This window comes from Bos indicus x Bos taurus, chromosome 2 (assembly GCF_003369695.1).
Source record: "Bos indicus x Bos taurus breed Angus x Brahman F1 hybrid chromosome 2, Bos_hybrid_MaternalHap_v2.0, whole genome shotgun sequence".
Taxonomy (NCBI): domain Eukaryota; kingdom Metazoa; phylum Chordata; class Mammalia; order Artiodactyla; family Bovidae; genus Bos; species Bos indicus x Bos taurus.
In genome coordinates this window covers 36,467,327-36,480,468 of record NC_040077.1, presented here as the reverse complement: position 1 = coordinate 36,480,468, position 13,142 = coordinate 36,467,327, and the positions used below count along the sequence as shown (strand labels likewise).

The 13,142-nt window shown below is 38.2% G+C and overlaps 1 protein-coding gene across 13 annotated transcripts in view; it reads left to right on the top strand.

The window, feature by feature from the left end:
• Positions 1 to 13,142, top strand: part of MARCH7 (membrane associated ring-CH-type finger 7) — a 47,796-nt gene that overhangs the window by 10,778 nt on the left and 23,876 nt on the right. For all 13 annotated transcript variants that reach the window (XR_003514183.1, XR_003514174.1, XR_003514191.1 and 10 more), the window contains exon 2: positions 5,511 to 5,675. Coding sequence is in view for 6 of the 13 variants with exons in the window: in XM_027559940.1 (XP_027415741.1) it covers positions 5,523 to 5,675 (153 nt within the window). In the remaining 7 variants the exon portion in view is untranslated. The remainder of the gene's footprint in view (positions 1 to 5,510; positions 5,676 to 13,142) is intronic.

Sequence of the window (13,142 nt, the reverse complement as noted above, 5' to 3'; positions counted from 1 at the left end):
CTGTGTCTGCTGCATTGCAGGCAGATTCTTTACCACTGAGACATCAAAGAACCCTGTCTCCTAGGTTCTGTGTCTGGTTCTTTAATTCTTTACATGCTGGTTTTCCTAGGACCTGCTTTTCATTTAACTAACTTCCTGTAGTTTTGTCATTTGATTGTTTTTAAAAATCTTTCATGTCTGAATATTATTTTCTCCACCTCATATTTAGTTTCTAGATTGGGGTTCAGTGCAAATTTTTTTTTCTCAGTACTACAGGCATTGCTTTATTGTCCTCAGAGTTTTTAAAGTTGTAATTAAGAAGCCATTCTGATTTCTTTTGTATTTGACCCGTTTTTCCATTCTTGTAAATTATTGTATCTTTATTTCTGGTGTTCTGAAATTTCAAGGTGATAAATGGTGCTTAGTGTTGGTCTTCATTCTTTGATCCTGCCAGCTACACTTGACCGCTTTCAATGTGGAGATATATGTCCTTCAGTTGTAGAAAAATTTTTTCAATTTTTTGGTAATCTATTCCATTTTCTTTTTTCTCTCTCTATAACCATACTTACAGTCAAATGATCAGTAACTCCCCTGGACAATTCTGTTTTTTGAGTTACAGTTTCCACTTCTGGGAGGTGTCCTGAGTTTACTCCCAACTCTTCTGTTGGATTTATTTCAGTGTATCACATATCTTTTTTTTAAGTGTATAGTTTTTTTTTTTTAAGCATATAGCATTTTGAATTTCCATAAGCTGTTCGTTATACTGGTTGCTTTCTGAAGCCTCCATTACTTTATAATGAATGTCTTTTGCTCCTTTTGAGAATAGTAACTTATTAGCTTCTTTCCCCAGATTTCCTCTGAGTTCCTTTTTTGTTGTTGTTGTTTACTTTGGTCTTTCTTTTTGGATACACAGTGATCTTGGTGTTTGTCTGTTAGAGGGAAGCACTAAAAAAGGTGATTAGAAATTCATGGTTACTAGTGGATTTCACTTTGGGTAGGATGGTAAAATGACAAGCTAGCTTTGTAATTGAAAGCATTCCAAATAGCAGTATCCAGAAGTGTCTAGTATTTTTGTTTGGTTTTCTGACAGCACTGTAGAAACAGCATCAGAAAAGAGAGGTTTTGGGTCTCAACTTTTGAGTATGTAGATTTTCTTTTATTCCTTATACTTAACCTTTGCAGAGTTGGTTGTATATTGAGGGAGGGGTTGGTGGTTTACAAGGAAGTTCCTTATTCTCCAAAGAATAAATACCCTATTTTTTGAAAGAATAGAGCTGTGGGAAGAACTGGAGGTTTTACTACTTCAAGTACAGATTTTAATTCAGCAACTCCATGCATTATCCCTTTATTGTGGTATCTTGTATCTCCAAATCATGATTCTTTCTAGGATGCTACAGCTTACTGCTCTGCTTCCAGTTCCTACCTTTCTGTAAAAATGCTTAGGAAATATTATCCTCTCCTGAATTATTCTACCTCTCCTCCAACTTTTTTTGATTTTCCAAATTACATTGAAATCTCTTGCCTTTTATGATCCTTTTTCCTATTCTTTTCATAGTTAAAGCCTTTGGATTCATCAACTGTCACTTTACAGGGGTTTTGGGAAAAGGGACCAAATAGGTAAATAAAAAGATAACCTTCTCATGTTTAACTGGGACTTCAAAACTGATCTTTTCTGATAAGCTATCTTTGATTTAATCATGTTCCAAAGTATAGCTTTTCTCTGGTTCCTCAACTAGATATTCTTAGATGATACTGGGCTTGTGTTTTTATCTTTTTCGTGTTTGTGGTATATCTCCTACTGTAGTATAGCCCTTTCGTTTTGTTGCTGTCTTAGCTCTCTTTATCCTCTTTCCCATCATTGGTTGATACCATGTTTTTGACAGATAGTTTTTAGTAGTAGCTTTTAAGGTAGAGCCATATGATTGATCTAAAACTTAGTTGATAAGTTAATGAATTGAATTAGGTATTTTGAACTTAAATGCTTAAATCTGAATGTTTTAAAACAGCAGATGTTACTGTGTCAGGGAAGTCAAGCACATTGATTTCAGTCCACTGCCAGAAAAATAAGAGAATGATTTTTGACCTTGAAAGTGGTAACTGGGACAAGTTGAAGACATTATTGTGATTTCTTTTTACTGTTACTTTCTTCTGCCCTTCTCATTTTACTCTCATGGCTGGTGTCATCTCAGTTGTTCACAGACTGTGCATTGTAAATGTTTTTCCAAGAAAAACTTTGCAAGTTTTTTTTGTTTTGTTTTTACTTCATAAAATGGTTTTCATAGTTGCACTTACTTGTAATAGCCTAAAACTGGAAACAATCCAGTGTTCACCCAGAGAAGAAAAGACAAATAAATTGGGTGTATTGATACAGTGGAATGCTACATAAACCACAGAATGAATTAACCTCACAAATACAGTGTTAAGCAAATGAAGCCAGACAGAAAAAGAGTAAATGTTGTAAGAATCCATTTATATCAGTTCAGTTCAGTTGGTCAGTCGTGTCCGACTCTTTGCAACGCTATGGACTGCAGCACGCCAGGCTTCCCTGTCCGTCACCAGCTCTCAGAGCTTGCTCAAACTTATGTCCATTGAGTCGGTGATGCCATCCAACCATTTCATCCTTTGTTGTCCCTTTCTCTTCCTGCTCTCAATCTTTCCCAGCATCAGGGTCTTTTTAAGGAGTCCATTCTTCCCATCAGGTGGCCAAAGTATTGGAATTTCAGCTTTAGCATCAGTCTTTCCAATGAATATTCAGGACTGATTTCCTTTAGGATTGACTGGTTTATCTCTTTGCGGTCCAAGGAACCCTCAAGAGTCTTCTCCAACACAACAGTTCAAAAGCATCAAGTTTTTGGCACTCAGCTTTCTTTATAGTCCAACTCTCACATCCATACATGACTACTGAAAAAACCGTAGCTTTGACTAAATGGACCTTGGTTTGCAGAATAATGTCTCTGCTTTTTAATATACTGTCTAGGTTGGTTATACTTTTCTTCCAAGGAGCAAGTGTCTTTTAATTTCATGGCTGCAGTCACCATCTGCAGTGATTTTGGAGCCCCCAAAAATAAAGTCTCACTGTTTCAATTGTTTCCACATCAATTTGCCATGAAGTGATGGGGCCAGATGCCATGATCTTCGTTTTCTGAATGTTGAGTTTAAAGCCAACTTTTTCACTCTCCTCTTTCACTTTTCATCAAGAGGCTCTTTAGTTCTTCTTCCACTTTCTGCCATAAGGGTGGTGTCATCTGCGTATCTGAGATTACTGGTATTTCTCCCTGCAATCTTGATTCCAGCTTGCGCTTCTTCCAGCCTAGCGTTTCTCATGATGTACTCTGCATGTAAGTTAAATAAGTAGGGTGACAGTTCGTCAAGACAATAAGCCTTGCCTTGACGTACTCCTTTCCTGATTTGGAACCAGTCTGTTTTTCCATGTCCAGTTCTAACTGTTGCTTCTTGACCTACATACAGATTTCTCAGGAGGCAGGTCAGGTGATCTGGTATTCCCATCTCTTTAAGAATTTTTCACAGTTTGTTGTGATCCACACAGTCAAATGCTTTGGCATAGTCAACAAAGCAGAAATAGATGTTTTTCTGGAGCTCTCTTGCTTTTTCGATGATCCAGCAAATGTTGGCAAATAAAATGTAACTAATGGTGACCCTTGGCATGTGTTGAGGAATGTTTAGCCTGGAAAACTTAGAAATTTTTCTCACTTTTGAGAAGGGGAGGCAGGAAAACAAATTATAGCATGTAGTATGATGTGTTAATAAAAGTATGTGCAAAGTAGAAGCACGCTTGATCTTGTTTTAAGGCTCTGCTCAGTAATTGAATGGGGACTATATAGACTTTGCAAGCATGTACAAAGTCCTGTGAGAGCATACTGTGTTAAGGAGTGTAAAAATACTACAGTATAGCTAATGCTTACAGTATGAGTATTGAATGCTAATCTCACATGCTAGTAAAGTAATGCTCGAAATTCTTGAAGCCAGGCTTCAGCAATACTTGAACCGTGAACTTCCAGATGTTCAAGCTGGTTTTAGAAAAGGCAGGGGAACCAGAGATCAAATTGCCAACATCTGCTGGATCATCAAAAAAGCAGGAGAGTTCCAGAAAAACATCTACTTTATTGACTATGTCAAAGCCTTTGACTGTGTAGATCACAATAAACTGTGGAAAATTCCGAAAGACATGGGAATACCAGACCACCTGACCTGCCTCTTGAGAAACCTGTATGCAGGTCAGGAAGCAAGAATTAGAACTGGACATGGAACAACGGACTGGTTCCAAATAGGAAAAGGAGTCCGTCAAGGCTGTATATTGTCACCCTGCTTATTTATCTTATATGCAGAGTACATCATGAGAAATGCTGGGCTGGAGGAAGCACAAGCTGGAATCAAGATTGCAAGAAGAAATATCAATAACCTCAGATATGCAGATGACACCACCCTCATGGTAGAAAGTGAAGAAGAACTAAAGAACCTCTTGATGAAAGTGAAAGAGGAGAGTGAAAAAGTTGGCTTAAAGCTCAACATTCAGAAAACTAAGATCATGGCATGCGGTCCCATCACTTCATGGCAAATAGATGGGGAAACAGTGGCTGACTTTATTTTTTTGAGCTCCAAAATCACTGCAGATGGTGATTGCAGCCATGAAATTAAAAGACACCCCTTGGAAGGAAAGTTATGACCAGCCTAGATAGCATATTAAAAAGCAGAGACATTACTTTGTCAACAAAGGTTCATCTAGTCAAGGCTATGGTGTTTCCAGTGGTCATGTATGGATGTGAGAGTTGGACTGTGAAGAAAGCTGAGCGCCGAAGAATTGATGCTTTTGAACTGTGGTGTTGGAGAAGACTCTTGAGAGTCCCTTGGACTGCAAGGAGATCCAACCAGTCCATCCTAAAGGAGATCAGTCCTGGGTGTTCATTGGAAGGACTGATGTTGAAGCGGAAACTCCAATACTTTGGCCACCTGATGCAAAGAGCTGACTCATTTGGGAAGACTCTGATGCTGGGAAAGATCGAGGGCAGGAGGAAAAGGGGACAACAGAGAATGAGATTGTTGTATGGCATCACTGACTCAATGGACCTGAGTTTGGGTGGACTCCGGGAGTTGGTGACGGACAGGGAGGCCTGGCGTGCTGCCATTCATGGGGTCGCAGAGAGTCGAGCACGACTGAGCAACTGAACTGAACTGAACAGAAATAGCAAGAGTCAGAGGCTCATTCCTGTGGTATTTTATGTAGAGATAAAATTGAGTAAGGAAAGAGTTCAAGATTTGGAAAGAATAAATGGAGGTTTTGCATCACCAGTTTTATCATGTTTGTTTCATTTTATGTACAGTGGGAACCTTTGATCAACTTCAGACCTCTCTGCCTTGTAGAAGGAGAGGATGATAGTCTCACAGTTTACCATACCAGATTTAGTTAATTTGCATGGTTAATTCTTGATTTTGAACTGATCTTTTAGAGAGGATTAAGAATCAAAGGTTTGAGTGTTTTCCCAAAGCAAGTAATCAAAATCTGCATTTCACAGGAAACCTTAAGAATGGAGTCTAAACCTTCAAGGATTCCAAGAAGAATTTCTGTTCAACCTGCTAGCTCTTTAAGTGCTAGGTTGATGTCTGGAAGCAGAGGAAGTGGTTTAAATGATACCTATCACTCAAGGGACTCTTCCTTTCGACTGGATTCGGAATATCAGGTAACATCTTAATTTGAAATATGTGTACATACAGTCTCATTTTCAAAGTCCTTGGAGCCATATTATTTTCTGGATTTCAGAAAAGTAGTAGAGTGTGTTTTTAACACCTCAGCTGGATCTGAGGCATCCTGTAATCAAAACATTAGTATATTTCTGCACACTGATGGACTGTACCACATTAAGTAGCAAAAACTTGATGTTTTTCAAACTTTTTGGACTTCGGAACTTTTTATAAAGAATTGTGATCATATGTAAATGTTCATCCTTTCCAAAGACTTGCAAACCTATTAACCTAAAAACATTTAAGTATCAATTTAAATTAATAGGCTTTTCTTTGATGAAGATACATCACTAACATTCTTTTATATGAATTATGGGGTTTTTACAGTTAGAAATGAGTTGACTGATTCATAATTTACATAAAGTGACATAAGTTCCTTTTATGTAGCTAATTTTCATTAAGACTAATAGCGTTTTTTTTAAAAAGTAGCTTATTAGTGTTGTAACAATGGTTGTAGTCTAAAATGGTATAAATCTCGAGTCATGGATTGTAGGTTTAATTCAGTTTATCTTGCCTATCATATTTAAGTTTATTGCATTATTGACTGAAAACCTGATTGGGTCACATATGATTTGCAAAAGTCTTGGTAACAGACTCTAAAGAGAATCCTTTAGTGGAAATGTTTATTTGTGTCTTAATATTTATATATCGTGCAATATATTCTATTAACAGAAGTCACTTAGAAGCATTTCTGCATAGTAATAAGCATTTTATACAAATCAAATAAGGTAATTTCTCTAAAATGCCCATATCTACTGCCAGCTTGCTAATGTTGTATGTACTGTTTATTTATTTTAATGTTTTATTTTAAATGTTGTTTTGACAATGTATTTGTTTTACTCTGTAACTAGGCAGGAGTATTCTTGCCAGAATCACATGTTTTTCATTCTGCTGGAAATGTAGGTTAAATGGTTGTGACTCTTTTTTTTAATATTTATTTATTTGGTTGTGTCAGGTCTTAGTTGTGACATGCAGGATGTTTGTTGAATCATTTGGGATCTTGTGGCGCACAGATTCTCTAGGTGTGGTAAAGGAGCTCAGTAGTTGTGGCTGGTGGGCTTAGTTGCTCCACGGCATGTGGGATCTTTGTTCCCTGACCAGGGATTGAACTCACATCCCCTGCATTGCAAGGTGGATTCTTAACCACTGGACCACCGGGGAAGTCCCTCATTGTGACTTATTAAGAGCACAGAATTTGTTTTTTTTAATATAGTCTTGAGGAAATTTTGTCTGCTGATCTGTGTCCGGTTTTTCATGATTAGTGAGGAACACAGACTGTAAAACAAGACTAACAGTCTTGAATACATTTAGAAAATTTATTGACATCCCTTTAAAATACTATTTCCAGAGTTTTCAGCTTGTTCCTAACTCATGTCATAGATTATTCCGAAAGTCTAAACTTTGACTGTGGAAGTTAAACAAATGCAAACGTTTTTTTAAAAAGTAAATGTTTTATTGACTCAATAAGATTAATCAGTTTTGTAAATTTTGGAGTTTTCCTTTATGTTTTTCAGTTATTTAAGTGGCTTTTGGTCTTTTTTCCCCCAGTGGGTTACAGGAACGTTTCCAGATTGCTTTGCTGTTATAGTTTTTATTTAGAAACTGAAATTCCTGTGTTCTGAGTAAAGTAGTTTTCTGTTTCCTCTTATGTGAAATGATAATAAGGGTGGTTTTCTCATACAGTTACTGTTTTAATTGGAAGAAGTACTAGGTGTAAAGCACTTAGAACAACAGTGCCTGGAACCTAGTAAGAGTTCAAATGTTAACTGGTTATAATGATTGTTATTGCTGCTGTTACCATTTCCTGACTTTGCCATTGGTTTAAATGGATGATAAATACCCTTAGGGGACAATATAATATCAGATTATTATCACATGATTTTTCAACAAGATATGTATTTAATGAATGAGAGACCTTTGACTATCAAAGGGAACATTTTTGGTTATTTGTTGGTATTTTCTGACTCAAAACTGTCTGCAACATAACACTCCCCTTCTTTACTGCACTTAGTGAACCTGAAGCTTCAGAAAGGAGGGTCAGGTGATGGCATACTAGATCATTTATGTTATGGATCGAATGATGTGAAAATACCTTATTTGTACAGTGTTTGACATTTTGCAGAACATTTTTCATTTTTAATCTTAAATACACAAGGACAGATGCTTGTGTCATTTCATAAATAAAGATCTGAAATCTGGATAAATATGTGGTTTCTACCAGCCACACAATTAGTATACAGTGTGCCTGAGCTGAAGAATCTAAGACTTGTGGGTGGCATTGTGTCTTTGGGAAATGTAGGTTCTAAGTTCCGAACAATTGATTTTCTAAATATCTTTTGGTTCTTGTCCATTTTTAAGCTGGGCTGTCTCTGTTATTAACCTTACTGATATTTCTGCTACTCCATGTTTAAATTTTTGTTACAATTTGAATGGTGCAAAACTATGATCATCTTATGTCTTTGGTAACAGTAAGTAGAATTTTGTATGTTTTGGGTAAGAAAATTTAATTTATATGATGGTTAAAAGTGAAAATTCGGGAGTATTCTGTGAATATGTCATTATTTTTATTTTTTTCTGTAATTTAAGCAACCTCTAATCCCACTTTTTGCTTTGTGGAGAGATTGCTTTTTTAATATGAAATAATAAAAGAGGCTTTTTATGGAACTTCTAGGTTTTTACATCGTTTCTAATTTATATATTAACTGTTACAAAGCTTGGTACAATGGCATATTTTGCATAGTATATATTTTCAACAGTTAAAATAACCAATTGTCATTAACCTTTTTCTTTTTTTGTTTCTTTTGATTTGTTTATCTGGTACACAGTTTCCAAGGAAATACATACATACATAAGCACACACAATCAGATAAGAAAATGAAAAGTTTTAAATGCAATCAGGAAAATACAGATAAAATGCTGAGAGTGGGTCAGAGTTAACTGGTAGATTTGTAAGCCCTTGCAGTATTCTAAAGTTAATCTACCCTTATGGCAGAAAGTGAAAAGGAACTAAAAAGCCTCTTGATGAAAGTGAAAGAGGAGAGTGAAAAAGTAGGAAAACGAAGATCATGGCATCTGGTCCCATCACTTCATGGGAAATAGATGGGGAAACAGTGGAAACAGTGTCAGACTTTGTTTTTGGGGGCTCCAAAATCACTGCAGATGGTGACTGCAGCCATGAAATTAAAAGACGCTTACTCCTTGGAAGGAAAGTTATGACCAACCTAGATAGCATATTCAAAAGCAGAGACATTACTTGGCCAACTAAGGTCCGTCTAGTCAAGGATATGGTTTTTCCAGTAGTCATGTATGGATGTGAGAGTTGGACTCTGAAGAAAGCTGAGGGCTGAAGAATTGATGCTTTTGAACTGTGGTATTGGAGAAGACTCTTGAGAGTCCCTTGGACTGCAAGGAGATCCAACCAGTCCATCCTAAAGGAGATCAGTCCTGGGTGTTCTTTGGAAGGAATGATGCTAAAGCTGAAACTCCAGTACTTTGGCCACCTCATGCGAAGAGTTGACTCATTGGGAAAGACTCTGATGCTGGGAGGGATTGGGGGCAGGAGGAGAAGGGGACGACAGAGGATGAGATGGCTGGATGGCATCACTGACTCGATGGACGTGAGTTTGAGTGAACTCCGAGAGTTGGTGATGGACAGGGAGGCCTGGCGTGCTGCAGTTCATGACGTCGCAAAGAGTTGGACATGACTGAGGGACTGAACTGAACTGAAAGTTAATCTTGGGCCCTTGTTTGGGTGTCGAGATCACAAGGAAACACAATCAAATCTATAAAGTGTTTTGTTCATATGGAAAAGGAAGCAATGCTTGGCAGTTTAGTCTAAAAGGGGGAATGGTGAGTGATAGAGAAGACTGTATAAAGAAGAGGTCAGAGTTTTTAGTTGTTGCTTATGATACGGAAAATTTTCAAGGAAGGAACTGTTAGTCATCTCAGATAAGGTATTGATTCATGGAAATAAGAAACCAAGGGAGACCATTTTATTCTGGACTTGTACTTTCATTACTGTGCATTACATTATTTCTCATGATTAAGCATTGTCTGGTAGATAACATTCATTAAATAATAGTTTTATTGAGATATAAATCAGATAGCATATGACTTGCCCATTTAAAGTGTACAACTCTGTGATTTTTAGTGTATTCACAGATATTTTCTCCCATTCTGTAAGTTGTCTTTTCATGCGCTTCATCCACTTTTTAATTTCATATGAATGTTCTTAGTCTCTTGAGATAATGATTGCAAAAAAGTTAATTGGACATAACAGATTAAAAACTTTAGTGAGTCAATAAATGCCATATTCCATGAAAAGATGGGCTCAATAAAGGACAGAAATGGTATGGACCTAACAGAAGCAGAAGGTATTAAGAAGAGGTGGCAAGAATACACAGAGGAACTGTACAAAAAAGATCTTTGTGACCCAGATGATCACAATAGGGTGATCACTCACCTAGAGCCAGACATCCTGGAATGTAAAGTCAAGTGGGCCTTAGGAAGCACCACTACAAACAAAGCTAGTGAAGGTGATCGAATTCCAGTTGAGCTATTTCGATTCCTAAAAGATGATGCTGTGAAAGTGCTGCACTCAATATGCCAGCAAATTTGGAAAACTCAGCAATGGCCACAGGACTGGAAAAGGTCAGTTTTCATTCCAATCCCAAAGAAAGGCAATGCCAGAGAATGCTCAAACTACCGCACAATTGCACTCATCTCACACGCTAGTAAGTAATGCTCAAAATTCTCCAAGCCAGGCTTCAGCAATACATGAACCGTGAACTTCCAGATGTTCAAGCTGGTTTTAGGAAAGGCAGGGGAACCAGAGATCAAATTGCCAGCATCCGCTGGATCATCAAAGAAACAAGAGAGTTCCAGAAAAACGTCTTTACTGACTATGTCAAAGCCTATCACAATAAACTGGAAAATTCTGAAAGACATGGGAATACCAGAACACCTGAGCTGCCTCTTGAGAAATTTGTATGCAGGTCAGGAAGCAAGAATTAGAACTGGACATGGAACAACAGACTGGCTCCAAATAGGTAAAGGAGTACGTCAAGGCTGTATATTGTCACCCTGCTTATTTATCTTATATGCAGAGTACATCATGAGAAATGCTGGGCTGGAGGAAGCACAAGCTGGAATCAAGATTGCAAGAAGAAATATCAATAACCTCAGATATGCAGATGACACCACCCTTATGGCAGAAAGTAAAGAGGAACTAAAAAGCCTCTTGATGGAAGTGAAAGAGGAGAGTGAAAAAGTTGGCTTTAAACTCAACATTCAGAAAACTAAGATCATGGCATCCAGTCCCATCACTTCATGGCAAACAGATGGTTAAACAGTGGCTGACTTTATTTTTTTGAGCTCCAAAATCACTGCAGGTGGTGACTGCAGCCATGAAATTAAAAGACGCTTACTCCTTGGAAGGAAAGGTATGACCAACCTAGATAGCATATTCAAAAGCAGAGACATTACTTTGCCAACAAAGGTCCATCTAGTCAAGGCTATGATAGTTTTTCCAGTAGTCATGTATGGATGTGAGAGTTGGACTGTGAAGAAGGCTGAGTGCCGAAGAATTGATGCTTTTGAACTGTGGTGTTGGAGAAGACTCTTGAGAGTCCCTTGGACTGCAAGGAGATCCAACCAGTGCATTCCAAAGGAGATCAGTCCTGGGTGTTCATTGGAAGGACTGATGCTGAAGCTGAAACTCCAATACTTTGGCCACCTGATGCGAAGAGCTGACTCATTTGGAAAGACCCTCATGCTGGGAAAGATTGAGGGCAGGAGGAGAAGGGGACGACAGAGAATGAGATTGTTGTATGGCATCACTGACTCAATGGACCTGACTTTGGGTGGACTCTAGGAGTTGGTGATGGACTGGGAGGCCTGGTTGCTGCGGTTCATGGGGTTGCAAAGAGTTGGACGTGACTGAGTGACTGAACTGAACTGAAATGCCATATATCCATTTGCTTAGTCGCTCAGCTCTGTCTTTGTGAAATCGTTGTATACCTCAGCCCACCAGGCTCCTTGGCCCATGGGGATTCTCCAGGCAAGAATGCTGCACTGGGTTGCCATGTCCTCTTCCAGGGCATCTTCCCAACCCAGGGATTGAACCCAGCTCTCCCGCATTGTAGGCAGATTCTTTACTGTCTGAGCCACCAGGAAAACCCTAGAGTACTGGACTGGGTAGCCTATCCCTTTTCCAGGGGACCTTCCTGACCCAGGAATCTAACCGGGTTCTGCATTGCATGGATTCTTTACCAGCTGAGCTACTAGGGAAGCCCATAGCAATGCCATGAAGAGTGTGAAAAGACAACTTACAAAATGGGAGAAGTTATTTGTGAAGCATATGCCATATGACAAGGAACTTGTAACCAGACTATATAAAGAACCTTTAGGTTGTAACAAAAAAAACAACTCAGTTTAAAATGAGCAGAGCAACTGAACAGACATTTTTCAGAAGATGTATAAATGGCCAATGAACCACATGAATAGATGCTCAACATCATTAGCCATTAAGAAATGCAAATGTACACTCTTAATGAGACACCACTTCATACTCACTAGAATGGCTAAAATAAAACAAGTGAGACAGTACTAAGAGTTGACAGCGTTGTAGAGAAATTTGGACCTTCAGCTATTTGTAAAGCCTCCGCAGACAACCACTTTGCCTTGCATTTCATGTCCTTTGGGATTGTTTTGGTCACTGCCTCCTGTACACTGTTAAAACCTCTGTACGTAGTTCTTCAGGCCCTCTGTCTACCAGGTATAATCCCTGAATCTGTTCCTCACCTCTACTGTATAATAAGGGATTTGACTTAGATCATGTCTGAATGGGCTTGGCCTAGTGGTTTTCCATACTCTATTTAAGTCTGAATTTTGCAGTAAGGAGCTAATGATCTGAGCCAGTCTGTTCTAAGTCTTGTTTTTGCTACTGTACAAGCACTTCTCCATCTTTGACCACAAAGAATATAATCAGTCTGATTTTGATATTGACCATTTGATGATGTCCATGTATAGAATTGTCTCTTGTGTTATCAGCAAAGGGTGTTTGCTGTGCCCAGTGTGTTCATGTTTTAGGAGCGTATAAAATGCCCATTTAAAAAGATTGGGGATGAGGTTAGGTGCTACTTGCTATTTTAGATTTACGGGTCAGAAATAGAAGTTCTTTCTAAATTTTAAATTAAAACTTGAAAAGTATTTTTGATCTTTGAAATTCAAAGGTCTTAAAACCATTGGCCTGCAGGATTAAGTCCCTGATAGATGATGGTGGCTCATAACATGGTTTTATTTTGAAATATTTAATGAATTTCATCTCACGTGCTATTCAGTTCATTGATTGGGTCTCTGTGGATGACTTATCCCACTCCAGTACTCTTGCCTGGAAAACCCCATGG